The sequence below is a fragment of the Elephas maximus genome, chromosome 18, assembly GCF_024166365.1.
Source record: "Elephas maximus indicus isolate mEleMax1 chromosome 18, mEleMax1 primary haplotype, whole genome shotgun sequence".
NCBI classification, from domain to species: Eukaryota; Metazoa; Chordata; class Mammalia; order Proboscidea; family Elephantidae; genus Elephas; species Elephas maximus.
The window spans coordinates 26,736,417-26,760,708 of NC_064836.1; the positions used below are offsets into that span (position 1 = coordinate 26,736,417).

General features: G+C 45.7%; 1 protein-coding gene across 1 annotated transcript in view; it reads left to right on the plus strand.

Moving 5' to 3' along the window:
• RUNX1 (RUNX family transcription factor 1) overlaps window positions 1-8,315 on the plus strand; it is a 297,632-nt gene extending 289,317 nt beyond the window's left edge. The window contains exon 8 of the mRNA XM_049858276.1: window positions 4,756-8,315. Within this exon, the coding sequence (XP_049714233.1) occupies window positions 4,756-5,231 (476 nt within the window). The 3' untranslated portion in view covers window positions 5,232-8,315. The remainder of the gene's footprint in view (window positions 1-4,755) is intronic.
• The last annotated feature ends 15,977 nt before the right edge of the window (window positions 8,316-24,292 follow it).

Below are 24,292 nucleotides of genomic sequence, written 5' to 3' on the forward strand. Positions count from 1 at the left end.
TGACACACAGGGTTGCCATGAGTCAGAGTAAAATCCATAGCAACTGGTCTCTTAACATGCCCACTCCCAAGTCCCCCATCACACTTATGCTTCTGAATAACGTGGACTTCAATTACCCAAGGAGTAAAGACATCTTAGCGGTCCCTGGGTGGCGCAAAAGAGCCCTGGTAGTACAGCGGTTAAGCACTTGGCTGCTAACCAAACAAAGGTCAGCAGTTCAAACCACGGGAGAAAGACGTGGCAGTCTGCTTCTGTAAGGAAACCCTATGGGGCAGTTCTACTCTGTCCTATAGTGTCACTATGAGTCGGAATTGACTCGACAGCACTGAGTTTGGCGTGGTTGGGGTGGTGCCAACGGTTAAGCACTGGGCTACTAACCAGAAAGTTGCTGGCTTGAACCCACCCAGTGGCACTGCAGAAGAAAGACCTGGCTAGTCTACTTCCAAAAGGTTACAGCCCTGAAAACCCTGTGGAGTACAGTTGTACTCTGAAGCACATGGGGTCACCACGAGTCAAAATCAACTCCACGGCAACTTTTTTTTTTTTTTAAGGACATTTTTTGGTAATGGAGCATGAGGTAGATAAAAACCACTGCTCATTTCAGCACCAGGAGGGAAAACGCACCTTTATCCTCCACTGTCGGAGGGTGACCAGAGAAAATTCCAGATGAGCTTTCTTCGCTGGTGGCAGGGAACTGCAGGGACACTGCTCTTCAACTTGGCGGAACTCCCTGGAGAAATAAGCCTGGAGCACAGACCTGAAAAGTGTCATCAACCTGGGGGGGGTGGGGGGGAGGGTACATGAAAGAAAAGAAAAGTGGCCGACTGGCCCACAGCTTTGAGAACCTGACACTACCCCGTGTCTGCTTTACCTTTTAAGCTGCCCCAGGCTTTGTGTCTGCCCCTCTCCCTGGCCCCAGCCCCACCTGGGCTTCCTTCTGCTGGGGGAATCCGCCCCAGGCTTTGTGTCTGCCCCTCTCCCTGGCCCCAGCCCCACCTGGGCTTCCTTCTGCCAGGGGACTGGGACTCTGTCTGGCTCCTGATCCTTTTCAGACAGCCTCCACACCTTGTCTGAAAAGAGTTGTCATCTGGAGGTTTGCTTTTCTTTCTTTAAAAAAAATTAATGTTTAGCTGCCAACCTGGGCAGTGGACAGCATGCATTAATCTGAGTCAGGCAGAAGCACCTTTTAAGGCTGCCATTATCTGCTCAGGCTATTTAATCCTCTGGGGCAGTAGGAGGGGCCCTGGAGGGGGGCTGCTTTCCTGCTTGTCAAGCTGCAGAAGGAAGGCTGGAGCTGTCATGGCAAATATTTAGCCCCACCAGTGGGGAAACATTTGCAACCCAAATGCCTGAGCCAGCTAATCCCCAGATTTCCTACTGGGAAAAAGCTCTATGTGGGCATCTGGGGTCTTCACTTCACCCTCTATCTTAGTTACCTAGTACGGGAATAACAGAAATACCACAAGGGGGTGGCTCTAGAGAACAAGAATTTATTTTCTCATAGTTTAGGAGGCTAGAAGTCCAAATTCAGGGTGACAGATATAGGGGAAGTCCCTCTCTGTTGGCTCTGTGGGAAGTTGTATCTCTTTCAGTTTCTCTTCCTGGGTTCCTTGGTGATCTTCACGTAGCATCTATCTTCCCCATTCGTCCTTGCTGGCTTCTAGGCCTATCTGCTCTTTTTATTGCTTAAAGTGATTAGTTTTAGGACACACCCTCCACTGACAATGGGCTCTTTAACCTAGAAGAAAACCCTATTCCCAAATAGGACTGCATCCACAGGTATAGGGTTAGGACTCTAACACATACTTTGTAGGACACAATTCAGTGGCGCTGAGTAAGGAGCACCTGGGCCAGCCAGGAGAATGGATCAGCTTAGCCAGGGGAGTGCTGGGTCTTGGTGAGGGCTGTCAGACCAAACACAAAATGAAAACAAATATTTGGATAGATCATTTGAATCCGAACACATCTAAAAGGCCTAAGTCATTCTGTTATCAAAATGTGTACCAAAAAAGGTATTTTTTTTTGCAATATCAATATTATTTTGCATCCATTTTGCTAATGGATAGTCATGCAGTATGAAGTTGCTACATACAGACAGAAGAAAAATCCTGGGCTATACTTAAGATCTTTCACTTTTCTTCCCACACACGGAAGAGCTGCTCTCCACGACAGCTGAGGCTGTCACATCATCCCAGCACTTATGCCTATGACAAACCATGGACTCACCCCGGATTCCAGTAACTCGGTGCCATGACCACCTTAACACGCAGTAGCTGGAACAGACGGGCAGGGCATGTCCAGACATCTCTGTGAAACAGGGTGACCTTTCATTCATTTTTCCAGTAGATTCACCTTTTTGTCTCAGGGCAAATGAAGCAAGAGGAATAATGGGCAGAGTCATGTATTTGTGTCCGGAGTCTTGCCTCAGATGAAAACAGATTGACTGTGTTTGCCCAGTGCTTTCCCTTCCACCTCGGCTTCTCCCTAGACTACAGAAGTCTAACTGGAAAAAGGGAGTAAAGCTTCCTGTTAACGCTCTCCGTGTAAGCACAAACAAGTGACCCGGGGCTTGCTCACAGAAGGCCCCAACAAGCTGGCAGGGACAAACCGTGTGGAATGAGGTGTGGCCTGACTTCAGAGCTAGCTCAAGAGTGGCCAAGAAAGGGCAGACCTCGAACCACTGTCCTTTATGACATTTTCCCTGCCCATATATCTGACTCTCTTTGAAAAGATTAATAGGAGTGTGTGTTTGAAAGTCTGACTACCGGTTTCCTCATTAGTGGAGGGGCTTTGCTGCAGACTTTGGCTTTTTCTACAAACTTTAATTACCTCTCTGATGAGGAATATAGCCCCTCATCACATTCACCCCACATTTACAAAGGAGTTCATGTTTCAAAATGTGTTAGAGCAATAAAAGACCATTAGAGAGAGAGACAAAAAACGAACCAACTAGCTCGCTGCTGGAATAATAGGCTTGAAATATGAGGAAGTTGATCAACAGCCTATGCCTTCCAAAAACAGATTAATCCACCCTGGTAGCTCTGCTTTCAGAACAAGCTCCTGGCTCCCCTGAGTTTCTCAATCAGCCTGAACACAAAAGGACACAGGCCACATACCATCCTCAGCTTAGAGTTCTTTTGTTTGTTGATTTGAGAACTTAGAAATTTTAAAACATTTCATTCTTGCTTCTGCCCTGTTTTGTTGCTGTCTTTTGGATTTGCTGGTGTAATGACTATAGTCCTGGCTTGGACATTGAATGAATAAGTCTGAGGAACAGAAACTACCCCAGGACACCAGTGGTAGTTCTCAGCTGGGGATGATTCTGCCCCCCACCCCCCGCCCCACCTCCACCCCTGGGACATTTGGCAATGTATGTCTGGAGACATTTTTTCTTTGTCACAACTGGAGGGGGGATCGCTACTGGGATCTAGTGGGTAGAGGCCAGGGATGCTGCTAAATATCACACAATGTACAAGACAGCGCCACAACAGTGAATTACCTGGTCCAAAATGTCAACTGTTGAGAAATCCTAATCCACAGGACACAAGGAACCCCTGTTAGCACCTAAGCCCCCTAGTACTTACCAAGAGCAGCCTGTGGTTAAGAAAAATGCAGAGGGACACACTGAACAGCAGAAGAATCAGAGCCCAGTTTGTAGAACCATACATGCACAATTCTACCAAAGTGAATTTCATAGACAAAGCTTCACCATTCCTGGTAAAACCCCGACACATGCAAAAACTGGAGCAGATAAACCAAGGTCCCACATCCGCTTATGTGAACACACGAATGAAGCACATGTTAGAGAATACCAGGTGAAATCAAGGCTGTATCTGCCCTAAAAATGTGGAACTCATCTGGAGGTAGATGTGGGGACAGAGATAAGTGGTTATCATATTCGCTGATACTCACTCGTAGTCATGGCTACAGCATGTGATAGATTGAACCATAGGAAACTGCCAATTCTCAACTGCCCTAAACAAACTAAAAACCAAACCCACTGCTGTGAAGTCAATTGCTAACACAGCAAAGGACCCTACAGGACGGGCAGAATTGGGTTTCCAGGGCTGTACACAAAAAGAGCCCTGGTGGCACAGTACTTAAGGGCTTGATTACTTACCCAAAGGTTGGTAGTTTGAACCCACCAGCCCCTCTGCAGGAGAAAGATGTAGCAGTCTGCTCCCATAAAGATGACAGCCTCGGAAACCCTATGGAGCCATTCTACTACTTTCTATAAGGTCACCATGAGTCAGAATTCACTTGAGGCCAGTTTTTTTTTTTCTTTTTGGTGGATATGATTTGAAGTATAGGAGGATGTTCAGTAGGTTATATGCAAATACTATGCTATTTCATACAAGGGACTTGAACATCCACGGATTTTGTTATCTGTGGAGGTCCTGGATGGGGCCCTAGTGGCCCGGCGGTTAAAAGCTAGGCTGCTAACCAAAAAGTCAGCAACTGGAATCCACAGACTGCTCCCTGGAAACCCTATGGGGCAGTTCTCCTCTGTCCTAGGGGGTCACTATGAGTTGGAATCGACTCCATGGTAGCGACTTTTTTTTTTGTTTTTACGGAGTCCTGGAACCAATCCCCGCGGATGCAGGGGGACTGATCTACACCACCGCACGCTCTTCCTTCCAGGCTGTACCATTCTGGGTTGTCTTCCGAAGGGCAGTGAGGGGGAAGGGGCGTGGCCTCCCCCCAGCCTCCCAACTCACGCGATATTTCTCTCCTCCCACCCCCCCCCCCCACCAGCCGCGCCGGACCTGACGGCCTTCGGCGACCCACGCCAGTTCTCCGCGCTGCCCTCCATCTCGGACCCGCGCATGCACTACCCCGGCGCCTTCACCTACTCACCCACGCCCGTCACGTCGGGCATCGGCATCGGCATGCCGGCCATGGGCTCAGCCACGCGCTACCACACGTACCTGCCGCCGCCCTACCCCGGCTCGTCGCAGGCGCAGGGCGGCCCGTTCCAGGCCGGCTCGCCGTCCTACCACCTGTACTATGGCGCCTCTGCCGGCTCCTACCAGTTCTCCATGGTGGGCGGCGAGCGCTCCCCGCCGCGCATCCTGCCACCCTGCACCAACGCTTCCACAGGCTCGGCCCTGCTCAACCCCAGCCTCCCGAACCAGAGCGACGGGGTGGAGGCCGAGGGCAGCCACAGCAACTCGCCTACCAACATGGCGCCCACCGCGCGCCTCGAGGAGGCCGTGTGGCGGCCATATTGAGGCGCGTGCTTTCTACGTCGTCGTCAGGGAGCCCGTGGGCTTCCGGGAAAGCGTCCCCGTGTCACTAGGCCGCCGCGCAGTGGCCACGTGACAGCGCCGGGAAGAACCTCCTGCAGAGCCCAGCTTCTGTCCAGCAGAGCCTGCGTGGGCCCAGCGGCGGCCAGGGGTGAGCGCCCTGCTGGGGCCGCCCCAGGACGGGCCTCCAAGCCGCCTGCGCTGCCGAAGCCCATGCAATTCGCAATTTCTGTTGGCCCATCTCGCATTTTTCCAACCTGACACAACTTGAGGGTGTCCACGTCGCCACCGCATGGACACGTTGTAAGGCAAACAGGAAGATTCCCAGAGGGAAACTGTGAATGCTTCTGATTTAGCAATGCTGTGAATAAAAGAAAGAGTTTATACCCTGGACTTTAACTTTTTAACCAAGTTGTTGATTCCAAAGAGTGTGGAATTTGTGTTTGGGGGGAGGGTGGGTGCAACTCATCCTGTTTGATACCTAATTCATATTTTAATTTTCCGCACCTTATGAGTTGCAAAATGCGTGTTTGCATTTAGGTGATTTTTATTTTATATATATATGTGTATAAAAAACTTGAGCTTGCTTTTTTGCTTTGATGATTGGAAAAAAGAAGTCTGATTCCCTTTTCTGTAAGTTTTTATTTAACTTTTCTTTTGGACTTTTTTGTAGTTGTTTTTGGAGAAACAGCTACAGCTTTGGGTCATTTTCAACTACTGTATTCCCACAAGGAATTCCTAGATATTTATGTATCTTGACGTTTAAACATTTGCTTATGTGTTGATACTTTTTTATTATTTAAATGTACTTTTATTAAGAAAAAAATAGCAAGTACTACATTTTTTTCGTTTGGGTAGTAGCCAAAGTTAAATGTATCACGTGAAGTTGGCTGGAAAAAAAAAAAAAAAGGATGGGTAATGTGATCACTTGGTTATCTAGAATTATTGTTTACATTAAACTCCTTTTAATGTTAAAACAGTTGGTAGCTAATGCAGCAGTGGTTTTAATAGACGTTTTAGAAACCGAAGGTCACTCTAAGGATCAGAATTACAGAATTTTCTGCCAAGCTCAACAAAGGGTCTCATAACTGACTCCCTGTCTTCAGACAGAGGTCAAATCTAGTCCCAGGGGATTCAGGTAGGTGCCAGAGATTGTGGTCAGTGGCCCTTTGGAGAGGATGTATCTTCTGCTTAAGGGTTTGCTTACCCTGGTCTCCTAATAATTTAGACATGCTTCATAACCAAACACATCCCAAATAAGATGTGTGGAGGAGCAGGATCTACATGGGAACCAAACGAATGAACTTAAGGGTTCCTTAACTGTTTAGTTCTAGGGTAAGAAGTAGGTCATCTAAACGCAGAGTTCACATTATTTTATCCTGAAGAAAATAGCTTTCTTGATACAGCACAGCACCTACCCTTTGATGCAGAGCAAAACTTCTGGCTGTCCCTCAAGGGACAAGACCAGGTGCCTTTGAGGGAAGGTCCCCAGCTAAGTTTTTAGAGGGTGACGCAGAAGTAGGTCTGGTGAGTCAATTTCCCTCTTGTGTGCCTTCATGGAATCACTTGGCAGAGTACCCCCCGTCTTTGCATTGCTTCCACCCAAGCTGAAACCCTACCCTGTGGGGGGTGTGCACTGAGACCCGTGCACCTGCATGACAGGAAGATTTCATGTCACTGCTGCCCAGAGCTACGATTCATGTATCCGACATGGCTGTAAGTTTTACGGCACTGTGTTTATTGGAGGATGTGGTCAGGATGCAGCTGATCAGCTCATACATACGAACTGCTGATTTTGACGTGTGTGCTCAAAATGCTCTGGTATTTAACGTACCTCTTAAATTAGTTGAAGCAATTTCAGAACAACTGAAAAGTATTGAAAGCAGGACTTTAGAACAGTGTTTGATTTTTATTTTATAAATTTAAGGATTCAAATTAGAAAGGTCTTTGGCTGCAGGCAGCAAAACAGCTGGACTTATTTAAAACAACTTGTTTTTGATTTTTATATATATATATTGACTTTGTTTTACACAGATGCAGTAGCACTTTGGTGAAAGAATTAAAGAGTAAAGCAGCTTGTGTGGTCAGGGTCATTTTTACCTAGAAAGAGCTAAAACAGCTCTTGGAGAAAAGCAGAACATACTCATTTTTGTTTTAGACATAACTTGTCCTCCACAATTCAGTTTCGTGTTTTATTCTGTATTACATTTTTGCAGCAAAATTACCAATTGTCATAAAATTTAAAACTTTTTATGGACCACTAGCACATTTCCTCCAAATTGAACTTAGAATTTTCTTTTCAGTGCATATCGCCACAGCTGACTTGAGAAAATGAAGGAAAACAATACTTGCCAGTCCAATTCACAACCAGCCTAATGCCCCACAAGGGAATCAGATGATCTTTCATGTTGAGCCTCCACTCCCGAAGCTGTGGATGGAAGGGCTTGTCACTGTTTTGTAAACCCTCTGGCTTGGCCATTCAGAGCTTCGCAGGCAGTTCTCAGCATCAACAGTATTTAATGGTTCCAGAAAAAAAAAAAAAAAATTGAAATTTAGTTGTTTCGAAGATGGGTCTCACTTGTGTTTTCCCCCTTGAGAAACCGTATTCATTGCCTTCAGGTAAATTAGGGTGTTCTGTTCCTAAGTGAGATCCTTCAGCCAATGATGTAAGAAGGAGACGTGTTCCCCAGCATGTGTCCAGGAGAAGAGAGTGAATAAGCCACTTCTATGTCTTATTCCTGCCTTTCCTTATGAATTCAACATGGACACATCTTTCAGTTTTTCTCCCTAAGAACCTATCTCTTCCTCCCTCCCTCTCCTGAACCCCACCTTTTCTCTCCTGCCTTCTTAAGGAGCCCCCACAACCAATCCAAATGTCCAGAACACAAGGAGCGTCAGTTCCACTCAGTTCACAGAAGGGAACATGGTGAGTCAGCCTTTTTCCTCTTCATGGGTTTCTTCCAGCACAACAGTGGCTTTGCCAACCATTTTGGGTCTGCTTGCTGTCCAAGTGCAGCAACAAAAACCTTCCCGGGCAAATTACCATCAGTGAGTAAATAGACAGCCTTTCTGCTGCCTAAGGTCTCTTTGCAGATAAACAGAAATACTCTGATTAGAAAGGAAATGAATGGTTTCACTCAAATGTCCTGCAATTTAGTATTGCAGATTTCTGTCTTGAAATATCTGTTTTCTTGGGACATTCCGTCCTGGTGATTTTTGCTGTTGGTAGTTTTTGGTTTTGTTTTTTTTTTGGGGGGGGGGGGCGGGGATGACTTACGTTTGGAGTTTTTATACGTGAAAAATCAGTTTAACAGTAATCTCAAAACATTTTTTAACATCTGAACAAAATACATTTTTGTTTACGTACAGTATACAGTTGTTTTGGCTTTTTTTGGTTGGTTGGTTTGGGATTTTTCCCCTCCCTTTAGCCAGATCAGTCTTGATGAGGCTGATCATTTGGCATTTGTTTTGTTTTGTTTTTCTTTTCCTTCCAGAAGACTTGCATCAACAGAGTTAATTGTATTTATGTATGTAAATAGATTTTAAGCTTCATTATAAAATATTGTTAATGCCTGTAACAACTTTTTTCATTTTTTGTGTTTCTAAAGACTTTTTCTTAAGTTTGCTAAATACTGTAGAAAAAAACTGCTTCTTTCTACTTTGTTTATTTTAGACTTAAAAACGAGCTACTTTTTATTCACTTTTGTAAACAGCTAATAGCATGGTTCCAATTTAAAAAAAAAAAACTGTTCACTTTTTGTTCTAGGGGAAATGAATGTGCAAAAAAACAAACACAAAAACAACGAAACTGTGTTATTTGTGTTATTCTGGATATATAAAAATCATGGAAAAAATAAACTTCCAAATTGAAATGACAGTATACTAAATCTATTGAAAAAACACAACAGGAGACGTTGGTCCTACTTGATCAGCCCCCCCCCCACCCCGTGTCTGTGTACCAATGATTGGGTCTGTTCCCAAAATATCCTGGAAATTTATGCACAGGATTCTTTCTCCCTGGTACTGACATATTGAACATCTCCTGAAGGGGAACTGTCAAGTGCTGGGGTTTTAAATTATCCCAGAGCCCCCTTTCCAAGGTGTCTCTAGATATCACGAGCGAGCAGGCTCGCTGTTGTAGGTAGTCCGTTATCCACTGTCCACAGTAGGCGGTGGGGTGGGCCACTTTGCTCTGCTGGAGGGGTCCCCATGCCTGCCTGTGCACTGCAGCTGATCTGCTGCCTGGAAGCCATTGGAGCCTTACTTTCTTCATATCGTGGTTTCTTCGTAAGCCCAATATTATAACTAGCATTAATGACAAACACATTGATAAATGCCTGTACCATATCAAATTGGTTTCATGTTTCTCAGGGTGCCCTGCTGGCACAGTGGTTAAGCGTTAAGGCTGCTAACCAAAAAGTCATCAGTTCGAATTCACCAGCTGCTTCTTGGAAACCGTATGGGGCAGTTCTACTCTGTCCCATAGGGTCACTATGAGTTGGAATCTATTCAGTGGCAATGGGTTTGGTTTTTTGGTTTTCTCTGGAATATAGGGCCGAGAAGCCAAACGATGGCTGCTATGAAAACACCTTCAACAAATGGGTTCCTCTGGCGCCCCCAGGCTTCCAGCTGAAGTCTGTGCCCCCTCCTCTGTCTTCCTCTTGAGGAAGTGTACCTGGGCTTCTGAAGACGGGTCGGCCTAGGTAAGGCCCAGGCCGGCAGTGTTGCTTCTTTGGATGTGAAGAAGCACTGAAGCATGTTTAAAGGTTGTTAAAAAAAAGAAAGAAAAGAATTGCTTAGCATTTGCTAACAAAGTGGAAAGGGTGTATGCTCACTCTGAGGTCAGTCCCCCTCGTCAGCCTCCATTTCCGTAAATCACAGGAGCCAGGCTGGATAGTGGGTAGGAATTTTTTAAAAGAGGTGTTCCCTCGTCACCACCTCCCTGCAAAGTACTCTTAGTATTTCAGCCTCAAGACTCCAACCGTCTAAAGCTTGTGCCACAGAAAACGTCAAGAACCAAAGCAAGTAGGGTCAACAAGAAAGGTTCTGTCTTAGTCATCCAGAGCTGCTGTACCAGAAATACCACAGGTGGATGGCTTTAACAAACAGGTTATTTCCTCACAGTAAAGTAGGCTAAAAGTCCAAATTCAGGGTGTCAGCTCCAGGGGAAAGGCTTTCTCTCTCTTGTCAGCCTTCTCATCAATCTCTCCCCAGACTCGGCGCTTCTATGTGCAGGAACCATGGGTCCAAAGGACGCACTCTGCTCCCTGCACTGCTTTCTTGGTGGTTTGAGGTCCCCAGCTCTCTGCTCAAATCCCTTTCCTTTTATCTCTTTAAGAGATAAAAGATTTTTCAGGCCACACCCCAGGGATACTCAGGGATGTGACCTGGTTAAGGATGTTACAATCCCACCCTAATACTCTTTAACATAAAATACAATCACAGAACGGAGGACAACCACACAATATTGGGAATCGTGGCCCAGCCAAATTGATACACACATTTTTGGGGGGACATAATTCAATCCATGACAGGATCTAGCCCAGGAAGCAATGGCAAATGCGTGGAGGCAGGAAACAGGCGTTAGGATCAGGTTATCTATATTCAGAAAGGTGGTATAGTGGGGCCGTTAAAAGCGCGGACTTGGGAATCAGACTGCCTAGGATTGAATCCCAGTTCTGTCTCACACTAGTGAGTAAAGTAAACATCCTGGCTTTGTTTTCCCCAAGTTTAAAATAAAGATAATAATGCTTTACGTTATGAAATGTAAATGAGTTAATACATGTAAAACATTTTAAAAAGCCCTTAGCACGTAATACATGCCAATAAATGCTAAATGCACGCACGTACACACCACTCATTATTAGAAATATAAGCAGTGTCAAAATGCTTGTCTTCTGCTTCCCCAATTCATGCCTTACGGTTACTGGTAACTGCTTCTTGTTCCTCATTCCAAGTTTCCTCTGTGCCCGTAATATTCACAACATATTACGCAACCCACCCAAAAAGCATCATGCGATACCTACCATTGTGCATATTTTCACCTAATGTGCAGTGTGCGTTTTTCCTATCAGCATACGGAGATTTGGAGTCCAAGTGGTATGAATGGTTAACACCCTCAGCTACTAACTGAAAGGTTGGAGGTTTGAGTCTTCCTAGAGGCACCTCGGAAGAAAAGCCTGGCAATCTACTTCCAAAAAATTAGCCGCTGAAAGCCTTATGGATCACAGTTCTACTCTGACACACATGGGGTTGCCGTGAGTCAAAACTGACTCAGTGGCAACTGGCACACTGAGATCTACTTCATTGTCTGAATGACCACAGAGCATAAATTTATTAGTTGTATTAATTGGTCTACCTCTTTCCCTACTGATGGACATCTAGGTTGTCCTCAACTTCTTGCTATCACAAGTCTCTACATGTATCTTTGTGCCCTTATGCTAGAATTTCTACATATTTAAAGGAGACAGCTGGTTGAAAATGATTTTAAATATTGACAGATACCACAGATTGTCCTTTAAAGGGTTGTGGTACATTAGGTTGCTACGGGCACGAATGTGGATCGTTTCTGTGGTAATGATGGGGCTACCAGTATTGCTCAGTTAGGGCCCTGGGGGTGAAGGAAAGGAAGCAGGAGGCCTTGGCCACGTGTCCTGTGGGATACAGAGGCCAGGTGGCCACTGGAGTGAAGGGCTGTCTCTGCCCCAGAGAGGACAAGCATCTTCTGCCCTGGCTATGGTGCAGAAGTCCCTGGTCTCCTTCCTTCTAGGTGGAGAACCCAGAGGTTCAGAACACTCAAGAAGCTGCTTTATGGTGCCCAGTCACTTTAGGCCCACTGATTACTTTGGACAAAAGGCTCAAGCTTCCTCTCACCCCCAGATGACACTAATAGTTCTCACCAAAGTGCCCAAGTGTGGATCAGGTCAGGATGCCATGGAGTCACTACCATCTTTGTTATGGTCTGGGATCACTGGCTGAGCTTTAGCTTATGACGTCACAAAATTCCCCACATATTTGTCCAAAATGAGCATATCCTGTGTTTCTGATAGGATCCTAGATACTTGCATCCAAAGGGAACTCAAAGGTGAGAGAATGCACCCTTCTGTCTGGTGCCTGGAGTCCCTCAGTGGTGCAAATGGTTAAGCACTCAGCTGCTAACCAAAAGGTGGAAGTTTTGAGTCCACCCAGAGGCACCTCAGAAGAAAGACCTGGAAACCCTATGGAGCATAGTTCTATTCAAACACACATGGGGTCGCCATGAGTCGGGGTCAACTTGACAGAGACTGTTTTTGTTTTTGTTTTTTAATCTAGCGTATAAATACATTTTCCCCCAGCCTGGGAGTTTCTCCAAGGGCAGCTTCACCCCCTTCTTGAACGATAGACTGCAACTCAGCTCCTCTGCTCGTTTGTTTAAAGGAGCGGGGAGGGGGGGAGTGCACTCGCAGCCCCCTCAGGGGGGACATTACTTGTGTGCCAAATTTTAATATTGGTAATTAGATTTTACCTACCTCAAATTCTCCCTGTAGTTTCAATTTCATTAGTGCTGTTGTAAGAATTAGTTAATGTTTTTAATGTGTTTTGAAGATGAAAATCTTGCATACGTACAAAGTACGCGTATTTATATTACAAAGAATTGCATGCAGCCACTTTCTTCTCCCACTTTGGTGGTTATGTAAGGGTTTCTTTCTGCAGGCAACCGAAAGCTACAGTGTCTCTCTGGCAAGATGGCTACCTCTCCTCAAAAGTTTATCCTTATAGCTGTTCCCTGATTGATTCGTTTGTTTATCCAGTATTCGCTGAGTGCGTGCCCTATGCCAGGTACCATGATGAGCTCGGGGGAGTTGAGCTGCTAGCAATCCAGAGACTCAGGCAGACGGGAAGGGCAGGCTGTATGGACCCCAGTCTTCAATGGGCCCCACACTTGGTTTATCGTTTTCCTGCCACCATCTTAAATTTGTTTATTTATTCATACTTGTAAATATACAAATAACAAAACATTTGCCATTTCGACAGTCTTCACAGGTATGTTCAGTTACATTAATTACATCTGTCACGTGGTTCGACCATTGCCCTTATCCATTCCCAAATATTTCCATCACCCTGAACACAGCCTCAACGTCCCCTAACCTAGTGACTTTTTTTTAACTAGGGGCCCTGAGTTTTCATTTCACACAAGCCTTCAGATTATGTAGATGGTCTTCCAGGCAGGTAAACAGACCACCAAGTAGCATGGTATGAAAAACCCAAAAGAAGGACGAATGAAACTCAGTCTGAAGGAATTGGGAAGACTTTAATAAACTGGTGAGATTTGCTTTCTAAGGACAGGTAAGAGCTGTCAGGCCAAGAAAGGAGAAGTGCAATCTGGATAGAAGTAGAAAATGAACCAGCAACACTCATTGTTTCCCAGGCGCCATGGGAAGTGAATAAGGGCGACATTGGGGTTGATGCTATTTGCATATGTGCATGGGGGAAAAGTAGGAAAATGTGAGGGATGCAAATTAAGAAACACTGGACCCAATCAAGCTGAGCATAATTTTACGAGTAAGGAATAAAGAGAGAGTTCTTAGAATTATAGGTCTCCAACATTCTGTGTACACACGTACATATGCAAACACTTGCACGAGGTTAGGCCAACAGCTTAGAGCAACAGGCTGACAAGGCCAAGGGCATCTGAACCATGTTGGGACAAGATGTAATTGGGGTGAAATCCTAGGTTCAAATCCCTGTAAAAGCCCACTGCTGTTGTTGTGTGCCATCGAGTTCATTTTGACTCAGAGCGACCCCATGTGTGCAACGTAGAACTGCTCTATAAGGTTTACTAGGCCATAATCTTTACAGAAGCAGATAGCCAGGTCTTTCCTCAAAGGGTCTCTGGGTGAGTTCAAACTGCCAACCTTTCGGTTAGTAGCCAAGCACTCAACCATTGCACCACCAATGAAAACCAAACCAAACTTGTTGTCATCAAGTCGATTCTAACTCATAGCAACCCTATAGGACAGAGTAGAGCTGTCCCATAGGGTTTCCAAAGTTGTAATCTTTAGGGGACCAGATTGCCACTGAAGCCTTAATCTCAATCATACCCTGAGGCTGTTTTCCAGCCCAGGCAGCTGTCTCTCTACCATAATCCAAAACAGCAAGTGGAAGCCCCCACCCCATAGATGGTAGACACTGACTCAGTATCCCTGTACCACCCATCATTGTGCCCAAAGAGAGAAGGACTAAGTTACAGACACAGGACAGTCCAGATTTTCTCCTAGAAGGTAGTGGACTGTTGTGCAGTCCTGCGTCCCCTCCTGGCTCAGATGGCCTCCTGTTGACGCAGTATCTCGTTTCTGCCCTCGTCCACCCGCATGAGACAGGAACAGAGCTTGGCCACGGAGCTGACACAAGTGTTGGCGCATCAGGTTCATCACCTTTTTTCATTTCCCAAAGAAAGGTCCCATGGGAAGGAGCATGATCTCAAAACTCGTTCTCAAGTGTCCAAGGTGGATTACCCACCTGGCGACTCATCAGACTCTGATCCTGTTTGGCTTTTGTCTTTGTCCCCAGCACCTCTGCTATATCAGTCAGGGCGCATTCGGAGAGTGTAAGTTAAACACCACGTTAGCGAGGGCAAAATATTAGTAGTGGGGTAAACTCACTGAGAGGGAAATAAAAGAGATCATAAAATGCATTTGAGAGAGAAAACAGAATTATTCCGGAATTGTGGGTCATCGCCTCTCAGTGCAAATCCACCCTCACTGAGCGTGTTCTCTTGAGCTGTCATTGTAAGGCTTCACCATGAAGTCCCTCACATCCCTAACTTTTGATCTGCAGAGACCACTAGGCACGGGAGTATGAGAATGAGTCTTGCCTGACACCAAGTGGAAACTCCACACAGGCTTGCTAGGGTTCTTTGGACAAATTTTCTTTTTCTTGGTTTCCCAATCCGTAAATTGTGGTGATAGGTGTATTGTGACAATGGCATGCATTAATCCTGGTGAGGTTCTTTGACCAGTGCCTGTCACATTGGAAATGCTCTAAAAATGTAAGCTATCCTTCTCCATCTGGGGTTGTATCTTTATCTGTCAGGGTTGTATCCTTTCACCACACCTATTCAACGTGTATGCTGAGCAAATTATCCGAGAAGCTGGACTATATGAAGAAGAACGGGACATTAGGATTGGAGGAAGACTCATTAACAACCTGCGTTATGCAGATGACACAACCTTACTTGCTGAAAGTGAACAGGACTTGAAGCACTTACTGATGAAGATCAAAGACCACAGCCTTCAGTATGGATTGCACCTCAACATAAAGAAAACAAAAATCCTCACAACTGGACCAATAAGCAACATCACAATAAACATGGAAAAGACTGAAGCTGTCAAGGATTTCATTTTACTTGGATCCACAATCAACAGCCATGGAAGCAGCAGCCAAGAAATCAGAGGACACATTGCATTGGGTAAATCTGCTGCAAAGGACCTCTTTAAAGTGTTGGGAAGCAAAGATGTCACCTTGAAGGCTAAGGTGCACCTGACCCAAGCCATGGTATTTTCAGTCACATCATATGTATGTGAAAGCTGGACAATGAACAAGGAAGACCGAAGAAGAATTGACACCTTGGAATTGTGGTGTTGGTGAAGAATATTGAATACACCATGGACTGCCACAAGAACAAACAAATCTGTCTTGGACGAAGTACAACCAGAATACTCCTTGGAAGCAAGGATGACGAGACTGTGTCTTACATACTTTGGACATGTTGTCAGGAGGGATCAATCCCTGGAGAAGGACATCATGCTTGGCAGAGTACAGGGTCAGCGGAAAAGAGGAAGACACTCAGTGATGTGGTGTGACACAGTGACTGCAACAATGGGCTCAAGCATAACAGCGATTAGTAAGGATGGCGCAGGACCGGGCAGTGTTTCATTCTGTTGTGCATAGGGTCACTACAAGTCGGAACTGACTCAACGGCACCTAACAACAACATTATCCACTAATTCATTCAACGGGTATCTACTGAGTGCTTTCTGCTGCTCATGACTGAACATTCCAGACTGAGCAAGGCCCACGCCACACCGTGGGAGAACTCACACTTTCTGAAAGTCCTTAACTTGTTGCTCGTCAAGTCGATTCCTACTTATGGCCCTACCATGTGTGTCAGAGTAGAACTGTGCTCCACAGGGTTTTCAATGGCTGATGTTTCAGAAGTAGATTGTCAGGACTTTCTTCCAAGAAACCTCTGGGTGGACTCAAACCACCAACCTTTCGGTTAGCAGCTGAGTACATTAACTGTTTGCACCACCCAGTTCCCAAGAAAAGAACCACATCTCCAGTGGGAGGGGCTTGATAAGATCTGTGAGGCTATGGCCTGTCAGTAGCCCAGAAAATACTAGGTTCAGACATCTAAGTGAGATGTACCTGTCCTACTGAACCCAGTTCTATCACTGCTGGGTCAGTCAACCACTGTGGGTGGGAAAGGCAGAGGGTGTTCCAGAAAATGATACTTTCAGTGCTGAGAGTCCTGTGCACCAGGCTAGCTGAGTGAACTATCATTTTTCCAGGGAGTATTCACAGTGTCTCCTCTGTGCCAGGGACCACGGTGGTGTGGGGGATATGGTGGTGAACAACGCAGAGTCCCTGCCCTCATGGAGCTGACATTCTGATGGGAGACGAAAACCCTAAACAAATTAACAAGTAATACATTGTATGTCAGATGGGGATATGGCTACGGAGGTAAGGGGGTGAAGGGCACAGGGATGGGGTGCTAGAATGTCAGAGAAGGCTCCCTAAGGGACATGGGGGAGTGTACCATTTTAGACAAAGGGAACAGCAAGTACGAAGGCCCCAAGGCAGGTGTTTACTTGGTATAGCTGAGACAGAGAAAGGTCAGTGTGACTAAAGTGGTAGGAGATGGCATTACAGAGTGATCAGGTCACATAGAATCCCCATTGTGTGATGTTGGCTCTTCCTTCTAGTGAGAAAGATTTGAGCAGAGAAGTGACATTGGCTGACCTGCTGGGCAATTGTGAGTCCACAGAGCATCTTGATGCAGACTGAAATGGTGCCCCTTCTTCCAGGTAGGTGCTGCCTTGGTGCAGAGCAGCACAGCGCTGGATTTCCACTCCCATTCATCCCCCGCTAGGTGCTCCAAGAAGGAGACTATTGCAGTAGAGGAGGTGAGAAGTGGTTGGATTGCATGACTTAGTAGAGCCCACATGACTTGCTAGTCAATTGGATATGGTAAGATAGAAAGGATGACATCCAGAATATTGGCCTTATCATGGACCCTCCACAGACACAACCAAACTCGCTGAGGGACTGAATTGCTGGTCTGAGGGCAATGGGGACCATGGTCTTGGGAATATCTAGCTCAAGTGACATAACATAGTTTATAAAGAAAATGTTCTACGTTCTACTTTGGTGAGCAGTGTCCAGGGTTTTAAAAGCTTGTGAGTGGCCATCTAAGATACTCTACTGGTCTCACCCATTTGGGAGCAAGGATGAGTAATGATTCAGCTCTGGGTCTCTGCAAAACCAGGGGACTCTGGAACTCTTCTCCAGGTTCTCCCCATTGTCCACCTTAATAGGTGAGGAATTTGGCCTCAGGGCTGTAGACAGCCTGGCCCACAGCAGCGGCCTTAGTGTGAGCTCCCCTACTGTCCACCTTTATAGGTGAGGAATTTGGTCTCATGGTTGTGGACAGGCCCACAGCAGTGGCCTTAGTGTGAGCTCCCCCATTGTCCACCTTAATAGGTGAGGAATTTGGCCTCATGGTTGTGGACAGACAGGCCCACAGCAGTGACCTTAGTGTGAGCTCTGCCTTCTCCTTATGCCTCCTAGCACCCATGGGTAGAAGGAAGAATTCACTGTCCATGTGCACCTTGATTTGCACGGTCAAACTCAATGGCCTTTGTATTAAAATTTAAGATTAATATAAAATCCCAAATTTTAGCAAAAGCAACAGGATTGGTATAGTTGAAATGTCAGCATCATCCTTCCATTAATGAGTTGTAGAGAGGAAGAAACCACCACTTGCCTACCCAGCACCTGTTCTCCTTCAGAGTAGATCCCCAGATTTTTTGTTGGGTACATGGCAGCCTGGAAGAAAGGTCTCATCTCCCAGCCTTCCTTGCAGCTTGAGGTCTCAGGCGACAGGTTTCAGCCAATGTCATATCAACAGAGGTGGGCTGTGGCAGCTTCTCGAAACAAAGAGTTGCTTGGCCCTTCTTCATTATCTCCTCCCCAGCCCTGCTGGCTCAGTTGAGGATGTGACTAGAGCAAGAGGGCCACTTACTTCCCAAGGAGGAAGGAGTGATGTTAGAAGGAGGCTGGTCCAATGTTTTTGTGGAGCCCACCAGCCCTGGACTGCGTATGTCTGGATTTCACCTACATGAACAAAACATACACACCTCTCATCACAGCCAGAGTGCTCCTTGGAAGCGAGGATGGCGAGACTTCATCTCATGTACTTTGGACATGTTGTCAGTCTCTGGAGAAAAACATCATGCTTGCTAAAGTAAAGTGTCCTCGAAAAAGAGGGAGACCCTCAACAAGATGGATTGACACAGTGGCTGTAACAATTATGATTATGACGGATGGCACAGGACCGGGCAGTGTTTCATTCTCTTGTACATAGACAGGGTTTTATGAGTCGGAATCAACTTGCCAGCACCTAACAACGACATCTCTCGTTTAAGCCCCTCATATGTGGGGTTTTCTGTCCTGGCAGACAAACTCAATTCTAATGGACACATACACGTAAATAGTTTCCATGGAGCCATCTCTGGCAGAAGCACTGCCTGGGGGAAAAAATTTCTCTTCTCCCAAACACTGACTCCCTCTTCCAGTTCCCTAAGGGCCTCTCAGGGTGTTCCGGGACTCCGGGTAGTGAGGAAGTGAGAGGACACAGTAGCAGGGTTCCCGAGTCTACTGCCTCCATCCAAGCTCATGCCCGACTCAGCCTTATGATTGGAAACAACCCCAAAACATCTGGGTCAGTTTGCCAGAAACCATTTGCCTGTGATCCGTTTGACTAGTAATCATTGTGCTGGTGGTTAGCTGCTGTTGAGTCGGCTCCGACTCACAGCCATCTCATGTATAACAGAACAAAACGTTGCCCAGTCCTGTGCCATCTTCACGATCGTTGGTATGTTTGAGTCCTTTGTTTCTACTACAGTGCCAATCCATCTCATTCAGGATTCCCTAATTTTCTTTGGCCTCCTACTTTACTAAACATGATGTTCTTTTCTAGCCTAACAGTCAGGTCACTTGAAAATCCAACCCAGCCCCATTCTCACTCACCGTCCTCGTTTTTTTTTTTTTACTACTAAATACACCTAAAGGCATTCTAACTTTTTTTTTTTCCTGACAAGCAGTCAGAAAATTTGTAGGGTTTTAGGAAAAATGAGATGTTGTTTAACAACTGGGTGTCTTTCTCCTTGTGAATAAATGGAAGGCTTTTTAGCCAATTTTTCTAAAGTTCCTTTCTCAAATCTTAATACTGATTTTTTTTTAATTTGGCTTCATTGTTATGTTTCTTTGTATTTAATGTCACACTAAAAGCTACCAAACAGATGCAAAACTTTCAAACATGGTAACTTTTAGGAGGACTAGCCTCTGGCTGATTAGATGATTGATCGTTAAATAGGTTTTCTTTGAACAGGATTTAGGGACGTGATCGCTCTACACATAACACATTTCCAGAATCTGTGCTCTTCGAATAATAGTCAGATGACTCGAAATCTCCAAGCCATAGCTTGGAAGGTGCAGATAGAAAACATCGATTTCATTTAACTGGTGTAAATAATAAGTATGTCTGCTAAGAGTTGGAAAGGAGGTGGAGGGGATGAGGAGCAACTACCAAGCTCATGTTGTGTGGGCTGGGGTATAAATTGGTATAACCACTTTGGAAAACGATTTGACATTGCCCCCCTAAAACTGAACACATACGTAGCCCAAGTTCCAGCATTTCCCCTGCTGGAAAAATGCTCTACAAACTACCTTCGCGTGCACCAGGACACCGCACAAGTGCTTATAGCACCACTGATTGTAATAGCCAAAAACAGGAAGAAAAAAAAAAAGTCAGTAAATTCTACAACAGAGGAATGGATAATGAAGTTGTGTTGTATTCTCACAATGGAATCGTACACAGAGATGAAAGTGAATGGCCCACCATTGCACATAAAAATATAGCAAGATAAATTATGAAAAAATAGAAGAATATATAAAATATAATTTTATTACATAAAGTTCAAAAGCAAGCAGTACTAAATGGTGCATTTTTTAGGGATGCACACATAGGAGTTGAAAATCAGTGGAATAATTAATGCAAAATTCAGAAGACCTGATTACGCTTGGTGGGCAAGGAAGGACCTGCAGACAACAGTTCTGGGACATGGTGTATTGTAAGCTTAGACGGTGACTCTGTGTTTAACATTATTCATGGAACCTGGTTCAAGTGGACTGCTAATGAGATCAAAATTCAGTTTTGGATCAGGTAAGTTTGCTCTGGCCCATGGTCTCCTTAGGATCCCGTGAACCAACCTGTCATGTGACCAGTACATACCTGTGGTCACTATGGGAACCAGGTAAAAGAGTGAATGACAGCTGTTGGAACCACAACTCAGATCCCGCATTCCAGTGCCTGTGGTTTCTGTATGCAAGGCAGCATCTATTTCTTCTCAGGGACTGGATCTTTTGGTCAGAGAAAGAGAAAACACCAATGGGCTGTTGACTTGAAAGTGTTCCTGGATGTGGTCGAATGTTTTCTGACTTCCTTTGAAGGTCTCTCATCAATAACCACCCTGGAGGCCTCACAATGTCCCCGCAGCTATGAGGGAGCCCTCTCTGGCCACTCGGTGAGACAAGGATACAGGTATGTTGTCCATAGATTAGCCCTCCGGATGTGGCCAATGACTTCATTACCAAAGAAGGGAGATAGTTGTGGGGTGGCAATGCAGGGAAGTAGGTAGCTGGATACCCTTCATGGAAGTCTAAGAGGGTGGCGCCAACCACAAATTTAATTCAGAAACAAAACATTCTTTTGGTTTCAATTGTCTCTTCACAAACACCTGGTGTCCGTGTAATGATTGGTTCAAACTCCACTTAAAAAACAACAAGCCCTTACCAAGACTGCAGTTCTCTGGCTAACAATGAGGGAAGAAAGCTTGCTTCATGCTGTAAAAAGTTTGATGTCATCACCCTTTTCCCTGGCCTCTGTCTGTCTAAATTGCAAACTCCCGCAGTCTGGAGACTCTGCTTGGATTCCCTCCCAATATTTGAATACGTAAATATAGGTCTGCAGTGCACCACCCCTGTTTACAAGCCTTTGAAAGATCAAACAGTCATTTTCAGCTCTTGGGCTTGTCACTTTAAAACATACTGTACTTTACCGTTTAACGGGTGGTTCTTTCAGAACGGCCCACTAAGTTCTCCCCACCCCTGTGTTGACACTGAGCCTCCCAGTTAAAGACGCCTGTGATGGAGGATTCCATCTGTTTCTGGCATGTTGACAGGCCCAGAGCCTCCCTTTAATGGTGCTGGGTTTTAAAGGGTGCAGGGCTGAGCCACCATCTGCGTCATTCTGAAGATGCCATAATTCTGATTCAAAATTGGCTGGTCATGTTGACAGAAGAGAACATTACAACGTTAGGAAAAAAGTAACAGCTCACAGCACAGCACTCCTGTAGGTGCTGGCAGGCCTTGAGGTGTGAAGAAGGGCTCCTAAGTCATGCACAGCCTGGGACCAGGCCACATCACTTAACAGCCATTGTTCCCACACGGTCAGCTTCTTTTCTTGGCAACACCTTTAAATTCAACATCGGGTCCAAATGGAGCTTTCAGACAGCTGAAGATTTTCTACATAGACTTAGATGACCTTGGAGTAAATAAGAGGGAAATCAAAACTGAGGGTCAAAAAATCAAATGCCAAACACTCCGAGTTTAAATTGACATATTTACTGAACTCATAAACATGACTTTGGTTTTCACAGACCTGGTTTTCAGAAAAGGAGCCCTGGTGGTGCAGTGGGTAAGCTCACTGAAAGGCCGGCAGTTCAAACCCACCAGCCACTCCACAGGAGAAAGATGTGGCAGTCTGCTTTTGTAAAGATTACAGCCTTGGAAGATAGTCACCCTGCATTGTGATGATTTTCGGGTACACTTAGTCTTCCCTTGGGAACTCAGAGAGGACATTCCTACCCGTTGACATTGAGTCAACACTGACTCATGGTGACCTCATGTGTGTCAGAGTAGAACTGTGTGCTCAGTTGGGTTTTCAATGGCCGATTTTGTGGAAGTAAATCACCAGACCTTTCTTCCAAGATACTTCTGGGTAGACTCGAACCTCCAACCTTTTGGTTAGCAGCCAAGTGCGTTAAGTGTTTGCACCACCCAGGGACTCTCAGAGAACAGGGTCAGTGTACTGTTTATTTTCATATTCCCATGGCAAAAAAAAAGTAGTAAACACTCAAAAATTGTTGAGGAGTGAATCAGGGAAGGAAGGAAGAAGGAAGGGAGAAAGGAAGGAAGGAAGAAAAGAAAGAAGGCAGGCAGGCAGGCAAATGGATTAGGAACAAAGGAAATAGGGCTTGTCTTCAAACACCCCTGTCTCTCTCTACGCCCTTTTCCTCCTCTTCTTCCACCTCGCTCTCCCGTGGAGACTTCCAAAATAGTGAGTGCCCTCTCCACCTTTCCCGTTTCCTCTTCTTAGAGATTTGCTCTCTAAGTCTCAGGCTAGTGACTTCCATGTACTGTGAGCTGCAATCTCTCTTCTTTCTTTCAGGGAGGATATTTCAAGTATCGCAGGATGCTTGGTCCCTCGTCAAGGAGAAACACGAGAAGAAGGTGGAGTTAGGGACAAGGGAGGCTGCTCAGTAGCCCTGAAGCTGATCCTTACTTAACCATGAGGAAGACTAGACCCAAGACCTAATCTTGCAGCACTTGGATTTGATTTTCTGTTTTCCTTCTCAGACCTTACCCTTTTCACCCAATTTCCTACCGAGCCACCTGTTCTCTGGGATCTCTCACTTCAGATGTCAGCGTGGGTTGGGTTAGTAGACACCTCATCTGGTTTCTGCTGATAAAGGCACCATGTGCTCTAGCCCTTCAAACACGGGAGCCGAGTAAGTCTGGACGGCGTGACGGAGTAATGGCTGGCTCCCTGGGGTGGGCGGTGTCCTGTGGTTTGGGTGGTACTGCCCTCCCTGCCTCTGCCACAGAGCCTGGGCTTCCTAAACCCCCCAAACACCCAAACCCACTGCCATTGAGTCAATTGCAACTCACAGCAACCCTATAGGACAGAGTGGAACTGTCCCATAGTATTTCCAAGCCTGTAATCTTTACGGAAACAGACAATCTCATCTTTCCCCAGCAGAGTGTCTGGTGAGTTCAAACCACCGAACCTTCAGTTAGCTGCCAAGCACTTTAACCACTGCACCATGAAGCCTCCTGCTCCTGGTTACTAGTGGGATTATTACCTCTTTGGTTCCTTTGTGTATGTTTACATCATTTTGCTTTGGATGGAGGTGTAAGTTTCCAGAATGCATATAGGAACTACTTTTGGGATCCTGCCATTGAGAACGAGGCTGGGGACACCTGCTGAGACACAGGAGCAGCTGGTGTCACACCAGCCATGGATTGGGGCAGCCCATGGTCACAGGGGCATTTGAGGCTCCATCCCCTGCACTGGGAAGGATCTCAGTCCAGACCTTCCATGTATGCATCTGTTGTTGCTGTTGTTAGGTTCTCTCCAGTTGGTTCTGACTCATAGCAACCCTATGTACAACAGAACGAAACACTGCCAGGTCCTGCACCATCCTCACAGTCATTGTTATACTTGAGCCTGTTATTGCAGCCACTGTGTCAATTCATCTCATCCAGGGTCTTTCTCTTTTTTTCTGACCCTCCACTTTACCAAGCATGATGTCCTTCTCCAGGAACTGGTCCCTCCTGATAGCACATCCAAAGTATATGAGACATAGTCTCACTATCCTTGCTTCTAAGGAGCATTCTGGCTGTACATCTTCCAAGACAGATTTGTTTGTTCTTCTAGAATCCCA